The sequence below is a fragment of the Osmerus mordax genome, chromosome 1, assembly GCF_038355195.1.
Source record: "Osmerus mordax isolate fOsmMor3 chromosome 1, fOsmMor3.pri, whole genome shotgun sequence".
NCBI lineage: Eukaryota > Metazoa > Chordata > Actinopteri > Osmeriformes > Osmeridae > Osmerus > Osmerus mordax.
The window spans coordinates 748,047-768,071 of record NC_090050.1 but is presented as its reverse complement, the minus strand read 5'-3'; the positions used below and the strand labels follow the sequence as shown (position 1 = coordinate 768,071).

At 40.5% G+C, this 20,025-nt stretch overlaps 1 protein-coding gene across 1 annotated transcript; it reads left to right on the top strand.

Annotated features, from left to right (window-relative positions):
* Positions 1-237: 237 nt before the first annotated feature.
* On the top strand, positions 238-18,335 carry LOC136942865 (zinc finger protein 391-like). The gene is made up of 2 exons (XM_067235885.1): positions 238-442; positions 17,078-18,335. The coding sequence occupies exons 1-2, from the start codon at positions 244-246 to the stop codon at positions 18,205-18,207; spliced, it is 1,329 nt and encodes a 442-aa protein (XP_067091986.1). The 5' UTR covers positions 238-243; the 3' UTR covers positions 18,208-18,335.
* The last annotated feature ends 1,690 nt before the right edge of the window (positions 18,336-20,025 follow it).

The window sequence follows — 20,025 nt, the reverse complement described above, 5'->3', positions numbered from 1 at the left end:
ATATCCAAATGGCCCTTGGCAGAAAAAAGGTTCCCCACCCCTGGTCTATTCAGTCAAGCAACGAATGATGTAACTCCACCACAGCAGATGGCGCTAGGATCTGTAAGTTCGAAGAAGCCAGTGAACTGATCACCGGAACAACTTGTGTTGTTTACATCCGGCTAGAAAGAACTCGCTGGAAGGAGAAAGATACGTTCTTCGTGCTAAAGTTTTGTAAACTGTCCGAGTTTTGTTACCACAAAAATGTCAAAACTAGATTTGTTCAGGAATTTTATCACTCAGCGATTAACAACGGCCACTTTGGAGATATTTAGGGCAGCTGAAAAGTCGTTTGCCGAGTTCGAAGGGGAGATTTCCCGTTCGAAAGAGGAGAGCGCGCGACTCCAACGGCTGTTGGACAATGTTACTAGTACTCAACCTGATATCAAGCTTCATCGAACAGGTTTGGTACTAATATCTACAGTTGATTATGATTGTCTGTGTTTATTAGAGCTATGTCTTATTTGATGTAGCACGGTCAGATCCAGCACCAGTTGTTGTGTCAAAATGAGGGTATTAAATATTTAGCAGATGTAGTGATACCCGTTTGTATTGGTAATGGACGATGGTATGATGGGCAATAGAACTCGTCATTTTTGGCCAAGGCTAACCAACTGGCAAGTGTAGGCTGTGGAACGCAGATGTTGTGCCATACGTCTCACATTGTACTTTTTTTGTTATAGAATTTAAGAGAAAACTGTCGGTTATCTTTGTAAATATAGATGTTATTCTCAACACAAAGTCCTTAAAACTCGTCATTCAAACCATATAGTAACAAACGCGAAACAACATTCTTGCTCCACGACGAGGGTTGCCACCTCCAATGTGGTCAAATAAGGGACACCTTGGCAGTGGCCCCCATGTCGTGGGAAAATAATTAAGCGGGAGTCTGGGGGTTGTCCCCCAGGAGATTTGGAGTGTTAAATACTTAATTTCCTGCATTCTCTGGTGATTTAAAAAAAAACAATTTGTAGGGATGGTACATATGGCACTGGCGCATAGATGCTTGTGTCGCAAAATCAATAGCAGTTTCGAAAAAGTGTTTTGGAGCTCAAATTACGATAACCACGTGATAGATGACGTTCAATGCTTCAAACGTCACAAACTGGTTCAAAGTATTGCCGCTCTTCTGAACCAGAGCCATAGAGGGAACGAAGCCACCGCTTCTTGTTAAAGACAAATCACACATTGCCAGAGAAGCAGCACCACACTGGGAAAAAATGTATTTTGAATTTACTTGATTTTAATGTGTACATCGGTCTCACATGATCAGAATGTGGCTAACGGACACACCAACACATTTTATTCACATTAGACTGTCTATTAAAATTGTTAATTTAACATATTATTTTTACGTTACAGTAATATTAATTTATTGTGTAATGTTAAGTAATTTCATCATGTCCAGGATACCTGATTTTAGAGTGTAACTGCAACTTGATTTCTTAACGGTAGTATTATGTAAAGGTATTATGTAACTTTAAGGCAATTGCATCATGTCCCTGGTACCCGAGTGGGGTCTTTAACTGTGTTTCCTCTAGGTTTTTTTTGTTGCAGTGGGGGCAGGTCTGTCCGACCCAATAACAATATACCCACTATTTATTAATTAAAACTACTTCAGCATAGTAATGCACCTAAAATACAAACATGAGCAAGGGCAGCTATCGAATCGACATGTGCAATTTCGCTAGCAGGGGAAGAATAGTCTATAAACAACGAAAATCACCAGTTAACTTAATTTAAATTAGCAAGAACTATAGACTAATACAATAACAGCCTTAAATTAACTGACAACATAAGTTATACGACTTAGCTCTACAGTCCTCAAGGACGCACACACGCAATCTCAACTGCGCTGTGAAGCGCGTGTCCGTGCAATCCTCCGATACGCTTTCTAACAATCACTGCTGATAGACGGACAAAAATTTTGTATGTGTGTGTGTAAATACAGTTGTATGTTGAAATGATTTGCATTGACAAAAAAGGCAGAGTCGGAGTTTTGTACTCAAGTTCTGTATTACAATTTAGAATACAAAAGAAAAAGAAGAGAACAATGTTGTCTCTTAAAATTGTTTTCATAAGGAAAAAGCGGTTCATTTGGTATAGCAGTACCAAAGATGCCTTTTGGTTTATTGCTGACAGCTAAGTCTTTACTAAAAGAGCCTGTTTTCTAGAGAGCAAAAAGATGCAAATCCTGTCCAGTTAATTCAAACAAACAAAACTAGCCATACCAACAATGCTTTTAGGAACAACTACACCGTTTGGCTGACGGCACAGTCTCTCTGACCCTTTCACTGAAAGTTTCCCTCCATCAAGTTCCATGAGATTTACCTCAAAGGTATAACGAAGGTCAGCAGGGTAGCGGAAGTTCAGGGCATACATTAGTCCAAAAAGCATTGCAACCGCTAATGCTACATTGTCCAGTTCTTGCAACACCTTGATGCCTTCAAGGACAATGCCGATGTCCTCTGGTTCATCACAAGCATGTTCTTTCAGAACATAAATTCCCACAGTGGTGTCTTCCATGGCCTCGTTGATGGCGTCTTCACCCATGCCCTGTAAAAAAAAAAGGCCAGTAAATGAGACCAATCAAGAAACAAATTAATAAACACAGACACAATTTTTTGGACAGAACAGTAGTTGTGTGGGAAGATATATATATAGTGCTGTAACTACAATTAATTTAACCAATTAAACGTGGGATGTTTTCTTGTTTATTTAAATAATGTCACAAACTTTAAATAGTCAATGACTTAAAAATATATAAATATATAATATATATAATAAAGAAAATACTTTGAAAATATCACATACCCATCACAATTAGCCAGCCTAAAGTCATGTCTCAGATTTGTTAAAGGTCCCATGGCATGCTGTTTTGGATGCTTATATCCTACCACATACCACATATTGCTTCACAAGGTTTTCTGGATCTTCACCCATGTAGATACAGAATCCCTTGATGATACACTCTCGTCTGGCATCTATATCATCAAACTGAAAGATTTTTTTTTAGTTTAGCACTTGCTTCATTTTTAAGTCAACTACTGGTTAGGGATGGGCGTAGTTAATCGAATATCCGGATATCCTAAAGTAAGTTAGTATTCGAATACTTTTTTCGAATACTTATGAGCATAGTTTAATTATTATTATTTATTTTTTGATGAAAAACCGTTGCGTCGTGGTGTGAATTCTAATAGTTGTGACGTTAGAAATTATTAAAACCATCAAAAAAGGTATGCTACGTGACCTTGCGTTCTGCTGCGAGTCTCCTTTCATTTCATTTGGCGCTACAAGAAACGTAGTTTCCTGGCTAAGCAGTAGGTACCTCGCCGCAACCTCAGTTCCTGCAGAATCGTTTCTACACCGGCCTGCTCGTATATCGACTCCGTACTCGCCTCTCCCCTGTTTATATGCTCATTTTCCTGAATAAAAATGCGTATGGCTAATGCAGTTGTGGCTTATTTATTTTTTTACCAGTAGCCATGTAGAGCTAGCATAATCGGCTATTTATGTTTACATTGTGTGGTGGAGCACCGTATCCTAGGATTCCGGTTCCAAGTTAATGTCCAAGTTAATATGCAATATTTCTCCATGTGTGTCTTTCGTTTTTATCGAGGATAGCCTACCCAATGTGTTTAATTTTGTCCAATGTATTTTTTTAAACTTTTTATTACACATAATAGCTCAGAGCTGAAGACACAGCGCTTTTTCAAGTTCATTGTCTTTTCGTCATGTTGATAAATTGATCTTTCATTTGTTTTCTTTATTCATCCTTATTTAATCTAATAGCTTAACAGTCCCAATTATTGCCAGCATGTTTGGTGGTTCATGTGTTTACTGTATGCTTTGCGTCATGTCAGGCTAACGGAACCGCATTAATAAAAATAGATTATCCGGATATTCGAAAATAATTTCGGATACTATTCGAATAGTGAAATCAGTTCAAATCTCCATCCCTACTACTGGTGCCTACTTACATCAGCCATTTGTGCATTGATTGTTGAGCCTTTCCCCTAGCTGTCCTCTCTTTTCGAAGAGCTTCATCAGCTTGTCGGAGTGGAGGTCAAGCTGAGACAGAAACTTGGCTTGAAGTGGGACGGTGGTGATTCTCTTGAATTCAGCGTTGATCTGAAAACAGATAATAAGCACAAAGGAATTAGGTTAAAATGGTAATCATCAGGGATAAAGCCACCATCACACATACAGTAGACCAGGGGTCTCATTTATAAAACTGCATAGGATTCTTACTAAAAATGTACGTACGCCCAAAAGCCTAAAATGGCGTACGCACACAAAAATTTAGATTTATAAAACCTTGCGTACGCACACCTGTACGCAATGTTCCCTTTGTAAATCACAGATTACCCACAAGTGTGCGTACGTGAATCAGCATTGTACCCCGCCCCGAACACGCCCATTTTTAACCATAAATAGTCAATGCAAAGCACCTCATGAATGCTAATCTAGTATCTAATCATGACCCTGGCATGCGATTGTTCTTAACGGTGAATCATAGCGCATGACAACTTCTCAGACACTGTTAGCCTATTGGTGGAGCCCGAAAACTCCGAAAATTTGGTGGCCGGTAGATCACCAATTTAAAAAAACTGTGCGAGTGGCGTCAACTGTGCCAGTGATACCGCGAGTCGAGATACAATTTGAAAACAAAAGCGTTTTGTAATGAACAGTAATCTATTAAAGTCTGGACTGATAACGATGACGTGGAGTGTAGCGATTGCGCGGGAGCTTAACGACTGTATTTCCAGTTTTTGACATGATGATATAAGCACAGTATTAAATAAATATATTTAGTTATACACTGTATTCTGCAGTTATTTAAAGGTAGGATATGTGATGTTATCTGCATTCCATGCAGTCGGGCATTTCCCCCTCCTGCACTCCGGTAGTGGACAATATGATGGTGAGACAGCGCTGAATTTTGATTTAAAATTTGAGTTGATTGTACAAGGTGTTTATGGAACAATTATCACTCTGTACAAGCTAAAATAATACTGCTGGATTAAATCTTCATGATAATGATGAAATCGAGTGAAAAAAACGTGTGTGACGAAAACAAAATATATAAATATTACGAGTAATCGTTCTTCCCACATTTACTTTCTGCAGTCTGACTACAGTACGGTCATCTGCATCGCCAATTCCAACTGTTTCCAAAATGTGCGAATGCCTACAGGAGGGTCAAAGTTTGCGTGGAGGGCCGCACATTCTCCCGTCAAGTTTGTTTTTTATAAATCACAACCTTTGCGTGTAAAGTGGCGTACGCACATTTTCAGCCCCGTTTTGTGCGTACGCAAGTTTTATAAATGAGACCCCAGGACAGTCGTGAGTGATAAAGCACAGACGGATAATATACAATCAGGCATGTTAGCAGTTTGCCACCGTATCCAAGACCTTACTTATATCAACAGTAAACCAAAGATAAAAAACCAGCATGAGATAAGCCTTACCTACCTTCTCCAGAGAAGAAACAATTTTCCTTAAATAGGGAACCATCTCTTGAGGACCTGTACTTAGGGTTGCAAAATTCCTGGAATATTCAAAGTTGGAAACTTTCCACGGGAATTAACAGGAATATAAGGGAATTAACGGGAATTAACAGGAATAAACTGGAAATTTTGGGGTAATTTAACTGTATTTACCTTGTCATAAGCAGACATGCATGCAAACATTTATAATACAACTTTTGTGTGGACATACATACATTCTACTCTCACTGCTGTAAAAAGTCTACTGTATACAAATAAACTAGGTATTAAAATGAACATGGCTTCAGTTTACCAAATCAAATCAACATTTATTTGTATAGCCCTTTTTACACGCAAGCATGTCACAGAGGGCTTCACATACGCCCATAGAACTGCCCCTCAACCAACCTAAACCCTTTTTACCAAGTAATCAATATGCTAGGTAATGACAAACAGTGTTGGGAAAGATCATTTTCTACATGAACTAGTTCAGTTCATAGTTCACAAATGTTAAAATGAACTAGTTCAGTTCATAGTTCATAATTCAAAATGTTTAACTAAGTTCACAGCTCCAAAAATGTTGCGAGCTATAATTGAAATCTCTGTCTGCAATAACGCTCTTGGCCTCTACGCAATTCGGCGCTCTCACACTTGCCAGGCATAGGGCTGAAACGTTCAGACGCAACACTGATGACAAAGATGTTCAAAAACAACAGAACGTTTTACGTTTAGGTTTATGTTTCAGGCAGACAATGTTCCCAATCAGCTGCATTCAGGGTCCAGCTGGGCTAGGCGTGCATAGTCTTGTTCTCAACTACATTGAAGTTCCCTGTTATATGCTTTTGCAAAAACACTAAGGCACATTTTTTATTTATTTATTTATTCCCCAAATTCCCAAGACAAAATTCCCGTGGAAACTTTCCGGAAATTTACTGGAAACTTTCCGCCCCTTTGCAACCCTACCTGTACTTATATGACGCCAGAATATGTGCTCTCCTGTCTTTGATGGCCCTCAACAATTTTATCAATGATATCCCCTCTACTTAACAGCTGCTGTAAGGACTTCAATATTGGGACATATTGGAAACTGTGTTTGTTTTTTTCATCAAGAATGTATTCAACTGGCTCTACAACACTGAAGTTTTCCTTGTAATACTGCTTACGCAGATATGCGGAACTTAGAGGGCCACCTTTTTGTATGGACCTTTGCACAGGATTACCAGAACAAATTGCATTAAGTTTCTCTAATTATAAGTTCATCGACAGGGATGTTTCGCTGATGAAATATTTCCCTTACAATGTCACAAGATAACGAAACAGGTGCACCAATCAAATGATGGAGTTCCCCTAAAAAAACATTGACAGCTGAGCTTGGCACATGGACCAAATGCTCCAAGTTCAGCAAAGCAGCTGCAAATCTTTGCTCTATGACCTTCTGTAAGTCCTCAATATGATAACTATTTGAAGGAATGGCAGTATCTGACTGTTCTACACATTTGTCTCCATTCTCCATTCATTCACAGATGATATCCAAGTAGTACTAACTACTCCAGGTTTAAAATCAACCAATGTATGATGCAGGGCTCTACAGTGCGAGTATTTCACTCGCATTTGCGCCTAAAAATAGGTATGTGCGAACTTGAAAAATAATTTACGAGCACAGTGTGCGAGTGATGGGCTGTTGTCAATACACGGAACAACAGCGCGATGAAGTGAATTATTCAAGTATACCATTGATTTCACATGGAAAGCAAGTGACAGAGTCGCGACTGCACGATGTGAACATAGCATGATGACACGCGAGCGACGATTCGCAACCAATGGGCCAGAGACACTCTGATCTCGCCGACACTTGATCACTTGCTAGCTCTAATTAAATGTACTAACTATGCTAATAAGAGAAGACTAACTTTGTATGCCAACGAACAGCAATAACTACAACTAATTTGACAGACTATAAACCAACGACCTTCTGGTTATGATAATCGTGCTCTCTAGCTAGCTACAGTAAAAGATTGTTAGATTTATAATCTAACAAGCTATATCTTACAATAAACTTTAAGTAAAGCTGGCTATATAAAATGTGGGTGACCAGACGTCCTTTTTTTCCCGGACATGTACTCTTTTCGAGCAAGGATTCCAAAATTGTCCGGGATTTTGCCTCGTCGGATATTTGTGTTTCTCTGGGTCTTTCACAAACTATTACGCCCTTACAAGTTTTGAAAATATTATAAATAATGCAGTAATTTGATCAATTTACCAGCTAACTTGCTTCGGAACACTGAACATGAATGGGGTTGAACGGTGGAAAATACAATGTTTGGGACTATATGTCGCAAATGACAGTCTTTACTGCCGTCGTCTTCGATTACAATGGATGTCTATGGAAGTGTCGCAACTCTCTTTTTATATGGCTCTGGGTCTACCTATCTTTGACTACCAAGCCTTTTAATCCGTGGCGTGCTAACATAGTTTATAATGTCCCAGTGTTTTAAGAAAATATTATAAACTATATTCATGTTTCTTAAAGTATTTGTTCTAGTTCTATCAGAGTGAAAGTCTCTAGTTGTCTAACGGCATTAACTGTTAAGTCAGTGGCGTTGTTAGACATAAAACTGTACTGGGGCACAGGCCCCTATTCATATCCCTTCTTCCAAACGTGTTGCGCACAATGCACTATTAGGCTATAGAAACTCCCCTTGCTTAACCCACTATGTAACAGTTCAGGGACACAAGTTTGATATCAGCTTTGGCAGGGACACCTATAGTTAATGCAAGCTACAATTGATTTTAGCTTCATGTAATATTGTTTTTATGTTTTAGTAAAAATAAATGATCGGTAGGCCTATCATTTAGAAACTTTCTTTAGTTGTGTAATGTTTTCTTAGCCTACCTCAATTCTGACTTGTGTGCTGAGTCCGACACCTGGACTTCTGTGTGCATGCTGCAGTGGCTATTTGGCAAGCTCAGAAGAGCGCGAAGACATGCATCGGTTTGTGTTTTCGGTTAAACTACTTTGATTTTACAAGCGTTGATTGAGATATTGCGTAAAAATTTTTTTAACTCAAACTTTCAAGATATACTGGGGCGCAGCAGATTTATACTGGGCACGTGCCCCTGTAAAAAAGGGTCTAACGACGCCCCTGTGTTAAGTTATGTTTAATAAACAAATACAATTAAAAAAACACTGTGCTCCTAAATTTCTTTGTGTGCTCCTAAATTTTTTCATTTAGGAGCACATGTACTCCTTGGTGAAAACATTAGCGTAGAGCCCTGTGATGGCAGTGTTTTCGTGTGATTTAAACGTACAATAAATGTTTGCTTTAAAGTCACAGCCTAAAAACATACAAATGACTGTCTAATTTCTTTTGAGATGTGTGTGTGTATATATGAGCAAAATAATCCCTCTCTGATGCTATATCACTACAAGCACAAAGGTGACAACTGAATATCGCATCCTCCTTGTAAGTGGCTTCTGTTGAGTGGATTTTACTCTGGTGGACAATAAGGGCATTCCACGTCTTAAATGTGCATGTACAGTGCAGGTATGTACATGGAAAGCGAGAACTACGTCCAAAATGTGGATGCTTTAACTTGTAGTGATGCAAAAGCTTGAGCCTACTTGACAGAGTTGCTGGACACCCCTTACATCTCCACATTCCAACCACCCAGCCCTGTAACATAAAGTATATCAAGCTCAACATTATTCGTCATTTTTCTTATCATTTAAGATCAGGAGTCTGTCCTTCGTATGTTGCTTATTACATCCGAGATCAAATGACACATGCAAGATGACATCATCTTTTAATGTTGTCTGATACTGTTAAAGGTTGTTTAAAATGGCAATGTCTGTGGGAGAAGGTCCATTTTCACGTATAAACAATTGAGAAACAAACATACTAGATTTTTCCATCTGTAACTTTCAATTATCTTTGGAAATATACATTAAAGGGGCGATTGATTGCAAAACCGATTTAACCTTGTCATAGTTGAAAAATGACAGTTTGGTGTGTAAAATAGACATACGGTGAACCTCAAAGTCCATTTACGCCTCTTTCCTATGCAAATCTCACAATTTGTAACTGCTGCTGTGAAACGATAGGTTTCAAAAACATTCCCCGCTGTGACGTCCCAACGGGGCTCCACCTTTTTTTGCTCTTTGTCACGCCCCAACATTTACCTACAGACCAGCCCACCGGTGTTCTGGCCCAGGAACATAGGCTAAATGGAGGTCGCGTAGATCTCAGACACTAGTTTATCTGCGCGTGGCTCCGTGTAGCCTACTTCCACGGGAATTGAAAGAAGAAAGTTTTCCTAGTTTTTCTAAGGATATTGAAAATGGACCACGTCGTCCAGGCTGTACAGGGAATGCTGACAGTCAGTCTTCCCACGGAACCAAACACTCGACGGGCATGGCTGATGTTTGTCTATGAGAAGATCCCTGTGAAGTTCGAAATTCATTTGCTCGAACCATTTCACCAAAGACAGTTTGAATGAAAACCTTGGACAATTTAAAGAAGGATTTTCTAAGCCGCTGTTGCTGAAAAGAGGTGCTGTTCCAACCGTATGCTCATCGCAAACGCAAGCTGTATGATTTTGTCGCTAACAGTTAGCCTATTAGCAATGCTAACGTCTCCTGTATCGAGCATAGGTAGAATGCTGTTTCTAAACACATCAACATACCTTACTTAGCAAATTAATCTAGTTGTAGTCGGCATTAGAAGGAAAGCTTCCGAAAAATAGCCAGAAAACGAATAGCAGTCTAGCCTATTGCTAACGCCTGTCTAGATTATCTATTTGAAAGAATTGGAGAAAGGCAGGTGCTAGATACAGGATACGTTAGCATTGCTAATAACTGTTACCGACAAAATCATACTACAGCTTGCGGTTGTGATGAACATAAGGTCGGAACGCACCTCTTTTCAGCAACAGCTTCATAGCAAATCCTGCTTTACATTGTCCCAGGTTTTCAAACCCGTCCTTGGTGAAATGGTTCGCGCTAATGTGTCGAGGGTCGAACTGCACAGGGATCTTCTACGCTACGGTATAGACAAACATCAGCCATGCCCGTCTAGTCAATGTTAGCTAGACTCTAGCTCATATGCTTTTTATTAACGCTGATTTGCAAGGAATGCTAGATAGCGGAAACATCTAGACTGTAGGCATGTAAACTAGTTTAGCTTGCTGACTCAAGAGCCTAGGTGGAATGTTAGATGATTTAGCCTAGTTTATTGGCAATGGGGTCAACGTTATATCATCTTCCTGACTGTGCCTCATTCAAATAAATAACCAGTGTTGTCATGTAAATCTACAATTCAAGATGCATGTTTGTCCAGTTTTTCAGCAAGATAGCTAGAGCTAACTGAAGGTGAGTTGAATCACGATAGTTTGTTTGCTAAGCTGTAGTGCTAACGTTACCCACCCAAGGCAATGCTGTTTGCTTCCACAACAGAAGTGGAAAAAACTAACATAATCATTTGAAATGATATCTAGTCAATCTGTTGAAAACAGTGTTGTGTAGACACAATAGATTTATTTGTAAGTTTTTATTTCAAGTCTCCACCTTCGTTGTTTCAGTGAGTGCTGTGGCCTCTGTGTTGCGTCTTTGCTCCGCAGCTTCACTCTTTGTACACCAATCAATCAGCACGCAGCTCATCTATATATTCATTCAAACTTCAGGAGTTTGACGGACTGATGACTGGAGGTGCAGCTGTTGGTGTACAGGGAGAAGAGCAGAGGGAAAAGGACACAGCCCTGAGGAGATCCGGTGCTGATGGACCGGGAGTCAGAGACGTGTGTTCCAAGCTTAATGCACTGGTTCCTGTCAGATAGGAAGTCTGTGATCAAATCAAATGTATTTGTATAGCCCTTTTTACACGCAAGCATGTCACAGAGGGCTTCACATATGCCCATAGAACTGCCCCTCAACCAACCTAAACCCTCAAGGAAGACAAGGAAAAACTCTCAACAGGAGAAAAAATGGAAGAAACCTTGGGAGGAGCAATTCAGAGAGGGATCCCCTCCTCCAGAGACGGTTGGTGAGAGAGAGGAGCAGAACACAGGCTAAACATAGTCATACAGTGTCGGTGGGTTTTTAAAACACCAAAATCCATTGTTCAACTTTAAAGATGTAGGACAGGACCGGGAGACTCGCGACCAGGTCCAGCGTTGGCTGACCGACGACCAGGCAGGTGCTGACAACTCAAACCCCCCACACCACAAGGGATGTGTGTGGGGGGGGACAGAGAGAGGAGAGCAGGGATTAGAGGATGCCAGGAGCAGCTAACAGTTACAGTCATAATAGAATGAGATCCCCACCGGTCAAGTGTGGACTGGTGCAGCAATTTAACAGAGCAAAAAAGGGGAATTTGATGCAACCCCACACACCAAGACAGCGACAGCCCCCCCCATTTGGAACATGAAATCTGTTCCAGGGGAAGAGAACTCTAAAATAAGTTATACTTATAGAATAAGGATGGAAGCAACCCGTCCCCCGTTGCCTCCAACTAGTAACATACTTACTACTGACTAAACAATAACGTTTTTAACCTAATTTTAAATGTCGAAACAGTATCAGACTCCTTAATTGAGACGGGTAATTTGTTCCAGAGAAGAGTTGCTCTATATGAGAACGCCCTACCTCCAGCTGTTTTTTTCTTAACTTTGGGAACCACCAGATAGCCGGCATCTTGAGATCTAAGTGTCCTTGCGGGGCAATAGGGTGCAAGGAGACCGGAGAGGTACAGTGGTGCCAATCCATGCAGAGATTTGTATGTTAGTAGTAGAACTTTGAAGTCAGCTCTGGCTTGGATAGGGAGCCAGTGTAGAGAGATAAGAGTAGATGTTATGTGATCAAACTTTCTTGATCTGGTCAATAGTCTAGCAGCAGCATTTTGCACCCGCTGTAAATTTTTTAGGTGGGTAATTGGGAGGCCAGAGAACAACACATTGCAATAGTCCAATCGGGACGTAACAAATGCATGTATTAGTTTTTCGGCATCATCCTTTGAGAGAAATTTTCGTATTTTGGCAATATTACGTAGATGGAAAAATGCAGTTCTGGTAATTTGCTTAATATGGTACTCAAACGAAAGGTCTGGGTCCATTGTGACTCCTACATTTTTTACTAGCTGGCTTTGAGAGACTTTGACGCCGTCTAGGTCTAAGGTCAGATTGGGAAAATTATTTCTATATTTTTTAGGACCGAAAGTTTGAACCTCGGTTTTATCCGAAGAAGAAGGAAATTTGCAGTCATCCAAGCTCTCAACCTAGAAACACATTTTTCCATAGCATGTGGAAATTATCCAGACTTTATAGACATATATAGCTGAGTATCATCTGCATAACAGTGAAAATTTACCCCAGAGCTTCTAATTATGTTTCCTAAAGGCAGCATATAGAGAGAAAATAACAGAGGGCCTAGAACTGAACCCTGTGGTACTCCGTATTTTACAGTGGAGCTCCTGGATGAGCAGCCATCATAGTGGAAATATTGTGATCTATCAGATAGATACGATCTAAACCACTGAAGTGGCGTACCAGAAATCCCAACATAGTTCTCCATACGTTCCAAGAGAATCTCATGATCCACCGTGTCAAAAGCTGCACTTAGGTCTAAAAGAACCAGGACAGAGATAGAACCCGCATCAGAGGCTAACAGTAGATCATTGACTACCCTGGCTAATGCAGTTTCAGTGCTGTGGTGGAGACGAAATCCAGACTGGAGAGACTGTCCAGACTGTGATCCACCTGCAGGTGCAGTCACGCATGTTCAGCTGGGAGAGCTTGTCCTGAAGCAGGGCGGGGATGATGGTGTTGAAGGCAGAGCTGAAGTTCTGCCTCTGAACAGTCTGTTGACTTCTCTCTCCTGAATAGAGATGTGGTGAGGGGGGGGGGGGGGGGGGGGGGGGGGTCCACTTGGGTGGGAAGGGATAGTTCAGGACAACCCCATTGTCTTTCAAATCTGCAGTAGAACTCGTTCAGGTCGTTGGCCAGGCGGGAGTCGTTAGTGGTGTGGGGGGCTCTGGGCTTGTAGTTGGTGATCTGCCTGAGCTCTCTCCAGACAGAAGCAGAGTCATTAGCAGAGAACTGGTGTTTTAGTCTCTCTGAGTACAGTCGTTTAGCCTCTGACCGCCTTGCCACTTTAACCCTGTAAGACCCAAACATAGAAATAATGTCTAATAAATGTTTTTTTTAGTCAGATGATGTTGTAAGAGTCTTCTGATGAAGATAAAGAAGGATTAATTAAAAAAATATGTTTTTGTACGTTTTTAGGGAAATGTAATAATGCAACGTTGGGCCTAGTTGGGAGCACAATTTCAGCATTTGCTCTCAGACTGTCAGAACAAATACACAAAACAACTAATGGTTAATTTGGAGTGTGGATTGCTTACATAGCACTATAACAGTACATTTCATTAACAATAATCACCCAACAGTCATATTTTGATGAATCAGAATTTATGAAAAAAAAAAAACTGGATAAATATTATAAAAACAAAATGAAAACTTCAAAGACCACGGGGTCCATTGTTCACGTGCAATGGTAGTCCCAAAAGCAGTTCCTTTCCTCTGAAAATCAGAGACGGAGATTGCACTTTCTGCAGAGCTTATTAGAATATCCTTTTATACAGTGTCTGCAGCGTCCTCTTGTTGTCTTCACCGGAAATGTGCGACCATGTCCCTGAGCACATCCATTGGTGGTTCACATGCCCTCTTGGCTGGGACCCCATTTGGTGAACCCCCATTACCTGAGGATGGTCTCTTCTGAGCAGTCACAGGTCACAGTTATCGATGTCAAAGGGCTCCCACTGGCTGAAGATGGCCACCCTCTCCACAAACAGTATCTGCCTTGTGCAACAAGCAGATATTTTGGCAAACAAGCAAAGTACAGATTTAAAAAAACAGTTGACTATATTTCACTTCTAACATAGAAATAACATTGATTTAGAAATCTTCAAATCTGGTCTAAACTGAAAATTATAACAAATAACCCATTTGTAAAGTGTGAATCATCGAATACATTATATTTCTGTAAGTATTTATCCTGTATCTGAACATTCGAGAAGTGTAATGTCTCCATGTAGAGTGCAAGGTGCAATTGCTATTTTAGCTACCATTTTGACCCAACGTTGTAAAATTACAACAAAGACAAAACAAGCTGAAAATCAAATGTGATGCATGAATTCCACAATAACTTAGTATTTACATGAACTACATATTCTAACAATCACCAAAAAAAGTATTTCATGGAATTTACTTACTTTAATGTTGATATATCCAGTCCAATGAAACAAGGAGATTCGCTTCCAGGAAAGTTGGCTGGTGGAATGAGTTCATGGCCTTATAGCCAGATCTATATACACATTTATTATCCAATGGCATTGCAAGGCAATACAATAAGACCCAATGGCTATGAAAATGTGGTCTTTCAAAAAAAAAAAATGGGGGGAAATTTGTTTTTTGGACAACTAAAGGTGATATTGTAATATTACAACAAGGGGTCTTACAGGGTTAAAGACTTTCATAAGCGTAATCTCTTTCCAGACGGTGAGACAAGAAGATCTCTACAACAGTGGATCTCAAACCTTTTACACCCTGTACCGCCTCAGAAAATATTTGACTCTCCAAGTACCACCATTATGACCGACGTTAAAATACAGTAGCGTAAGCCTACCATATTGAGCTATACACAGTTTAGCAGGAGGCAAAATTATTCATAATAAGAATATTATTTATTGTTGACTTTTGTCAGCCACAGCCATGCATTACAAAGGGCTAGCACTACAACAGGCACAAACTCTTCCACACACACAGCAAGTGAGAACATTAAGAACACCAACCAGGGCTCGACAATAACGATGGCCCGGGGCCAGTAAAAAGTAACGTCGGGACAGTTAAACTAGAACTCACTGGCCCGATCGGGCCACTGCAAATTATTGATTGAAATTTTTTTGTTGCTTTGTTAACATCCTTCATATGTTTTGCTATCTGCTAAATGCATAAATAACTTTGCAGCTCGTGGGGCGCACAGTTGGCAAATCAAGAGTTGAGTAGTGAGTGACAAGTGGTTGTCAAATTGTAATTCTCTAATCTCAATACATTTTTTAACAACTGGCGCGAGACAATAAAGTGAAGATGGCAGCAAAGTAGAGCTACGAGCTCAAACGGAAGCAACTTTTTTTATGGAACGAAGATGCACTGTGTCGTCAGAGGCACCGACAATTTTCGAAAACAATACCTGACCAGCCATGCTAGCAGACAGCACCTGGTTTGCGTGACAGCTAAGCGGATGGTTGAAAATCCATATTCGAGGCCGTTGACCACGCTGGTCAGGAATTTAAATGTAGATGCCCATCGTGTTATTGCACGACTTATAACAACGGCATATCACGTAATTAAGACGGGCCAGCCGTTCGCCTCGTTCCCCCAGGGTATTGAACTGCAGCAGAAGAATGGTGTCGACTTGGGTACTTAGTATCATACTGATGAAATGCTATGGAAGCTTTTATATATTAGCATTGAGGGACCAGAGGTTTCAGTTTCAGCCAGACAGTTGTGCAGAGATGGCTGCACGTCAGCAGGGAAGAGAGCAGGTCATGTTTGAGGTTAAAAGTCAATTGTTTTGCTGACTATTACCTTTTAATGTTTTATCACTAGAAATGTGATTTCATTTTTGTTCTTTTTATATCCAGGATGTGTTTAATAAATGGTTAAACATGTTAACAGAATAACACAACTTATAAGTCTTTGGTTTTGTTGTAACAATGATAAATTACAACTTTTGGAGGTGGGGCCAGTAAAAACTGTCTTGGGGCCAGTAAGTTTCAAACCCACTGAAAAAATGTTAATGTTGAGCCCTGCCAACTGTATGTAATTCAAACACACACATACAGCACACACACTGCGGCCACACAATGCTCTACAACATGTAGAGAAGGGAGATTCACAGGGATCACAGGAAGTTATTGACTAATATGCTGAGTGCTGCATTCTGTTTCTTTTTGACAAAAATCCTGTCTGCCTACTCCCTTTATTCAGACAATATGGTAAACAAGAGACTTCTCCACAGCAAACACAGGGTCCAATCACAGTGCAGATGAGTGGTGCGTGTGACTTGCAGACAATAATTGAAAGCAGTGGTTCCACTGTGAATATAGGAGTGAAACCATAGTAGATCTGGAATTCAGTCACGGCTAGGGAAGTGGATAAAAACTTAGTTTTAGTTGAATAATGAAAAACATCACTCATGAGCTTCTCAAAAGGCTAGATAAATGTTCCGATATGTGTCTCCAACCTTAAACAAGTCATATATTGACGTCAGAACTACAAGTTGTATAATGTGCTGTAAAGAATAGTGGTGGTGAAATTGATTGTGAAGTCTTAACATCTTTGTATCAGGGTGTGTTGGAGTGTTCCCCATCCCATAGACCCCATGCTGAGATCTCTACATACTTTAGTTTTAATTGGTTTCTTCAGCTGTCAATCTAGGTTGCAGAATAATGAAGCAGGCCACATCTAACTGTTGTCTTGCCTCTTCTTCCCCCCAGATGTGCAGCAGCTCTCTCTCCCGGAGCCCCCACAGATTAAAGAGGAACAGGAGCTGTGGACCAGTCAGGAGGAAGAGCAGCTCCAAGGACTGCAGTCTGAAACTACACACTCCATGTTCACTTCTACCAGTGTGAAACATGACTGGAATCATGAGGACTTTTCTGAATGTTCATATCTTGTCCAAACTGTTAAAGTGGAGAACAGTGAAGGAGACTCTCTATCCACCAACACAACTGAGGAGCAAATCAATGCAGAATCTTGTGTACAAGACTATGCAGCACCAGAACCAGGCAGTGACTCTCAAAACAATGAGGCTCTGCCAAGGGAAAATATGCGTCACACAGAGAAAACAATACATCAATGTCAACAGTGTAACAAAATTTTTGGTCGAAAAGGTGCTTTGGTTTTTCATATGAGGACACACACAGGAGAGAAACCTCATCAATGTCAGGAATGTAACAAAAGATTTCGTATTAAGTCAGATTTGGTTATGCACATAAGGACACACACAGGAGAGAAGCCATATCAGTGTCAACAATGTTACAAACGTTGTAGTAAGAAGTCAGATTTGGTTGTGCACATTAGGACACACACAGGAGAGAAACCTTATCGGTGTCAGGAATGTAGCAAACAATTTGCTCGAAGTGATACGCTTGTTGAACACATGAGGACACACACAGGAGAGAAACCATATCAGTGTCAACAATGTAACAGATCCTTTCGGCGTCCGTCCATTTTGATTGAACATATGAGGAAACATACAGGGGAGAAACCATATCAGTGTCAACATTGTAACAAACTGTTTAGTAAGAAGTCAGATTTGGTTGTGCACATGAGGACACACACAGGAGAGAAACCTTATCAATGTCAGGAATGTAACAAACCATTTGCTCGAAGTGGTACTCTGGCTGAACACATGAGGACACACACAGGAGAGAAACCGCATCAATGTCAACAATGTGACAGATCGTTTTGCCGTCCCTCTCTTTTGGTTGAACACATAAGGACACACACAGGAGAGAAACCATTTCAATGTCAGGAATGTAACAAACTCTTTTCACAAAGCAGTTCTTTGCATACACACATGAGGACACACAGGAGAGGAACCGTGTCAGTGTCAACAATGTAACAGATGTTTTGCAGGGAGGCTGAGGCCTATACTACAAAGCAAATTCAATATACCTGGGATATCGTTTAGTTATATGGTTTCACTAAACCTTACCAGGGTTGTTCCAGGCTCAGAATGGGCCTCCGAGGAGTGACACCAGTAATGATAATTGATCTGCGTTCAGAAAAGGCAATGAGTGACCTTATGGGAAAATATGCATTTTCTTGTAATTTGGGATAGGGTAAGTGTTGTTGAGGAATAAAACTCTTTAAAGCTTTGTGTCTCTCTTTTTTGGATGACCAGGTAGGTCTTTAACCCTCTCCAGTCACCCCTCTTTCTCTACTTACATTTATGCATTTAGCAGACGCTTTTATCCAAAGCGACTTCCATGAGAGAGTTTTACAAAAGTGCATAGGTCACTAATCATAACAATGAGATAGCCCCAAACATTGCGGGTAGCCAAACATGAAGCATACATTGTGAAAACCAAATAAGTCCCAAAGGGAAGAACAATGGTAGCATGTAGTTAGACAAGTTACAATTAAACAGCAAGAACCTCAAAAGTGCAATAGTGTACCTGTGAGGGAAAAGAACCTCACCTCCCTCTCTCTATTTGTATCTGAGCCCTACACTAAAAAGCTAGATTTACAGTTGGTGAGGTTTTCAGGTTTAACTCTTGATTTTCAGTGTCACAACAGCAGTTCACTTTTTACCTGGATAGATCACCATGGTAACTCAAGGGTCACTTCGAAAAGCGAAGAGAAAGGCAATAGTTTTCAGAGACCGGCAAAACCCTTTGTCTTTCGATGACGCCTTTTTGTAGGAAAGGTATCCGTTTTCAGTTTATCTGCACTTCTAGAGCCGTATGTTGCTAATGTGACACAAAGAAGTTGTGTGCTTACAGTCCCACAGACTGTATATTGAGATATTGATTTCCGCATTCACAGAGTTGGCATTGTCCTCCCAACATTGCTTTCTTTGCAAACACGCCCATTTTCATGTGAACTCGCTCGTTGCTCAAGTGGGGAATCCTGGGTTGAGTTAAGGAGTTGATAACCACCGTTGTGATTCTAATTAGCACAATTGGGGTTGTTAGGCTCAGTGAAGCAAGATAACGAAAATGTATCTCGGGCGTGTTGAACTTGCTTCGTACTACAGGGACCTGGGGTCCATTCTTTGTACGACGCTAACTCTTTTTTCGACGCTCATCCTGGACTTGTTGTCATAGCAACAGGTCCATAGGCTTAAACATGCTCAGGAGCAGCCTTATTTTATGTAAACGATATTTGATTGTGTTCTTATAAGAGATGATAAAGGAAGTCTGTCACAGCCATGTCCTGTCCGTTTTTACGACAGCATCCTGTTGTGGAAGGTGCAAGGATAATTCACAGAGCTTTTTAAATTTATCGCGTATTGCATGTTAGACAGGATCCAGCGTTGCAAGAGACTACACTTTTTGAAAGATTTACATTTAGCAGACGCTCTTATCAAGAGGGACTTACAGTAAGTACAGGGACATTCTCCCCGAGGCAAGTAGGGGAGAATGGACACAATGTAATTTTACTCGGCCTGAATTGAACCGGCAACCTTCTGACTAATAGCCCGAGTCCCTAACCGCTCAGCCATGAGACTCCCAGAGATATCGGTTTTCTCCTGAGGGTGTCATTTACATTGATTTGTTGGCAGCACATATTCAATTGAAATAGATTAAAGATGATAAGCAAATTACTAAACTGCAAAAATATATACTGTATTGAGTGATAAAACATTTAACATGGTCAACACTTACACATTAAATTCTTTTTGCCTGCTCTTTCTCCTGGATTTTGAAGACTTTTA

Excerpts from the sequence above, each read along its gene's own strand:
- LOC136942865 (XM_067235885.1), top strand. The coding sequence starts at position 244 with ATGTCAAAACTAGATTTGTTCAGGAATTTTATCACTCAGCGATTAACA. Across the intron at positions 443-17,077 it reads TATCAAGCTTCATCGAACAG|ATGTGCAGCAGCTCTCTCTC; the intron begins GTTTGGTACTAA and ends TCTTCCCCCCAG.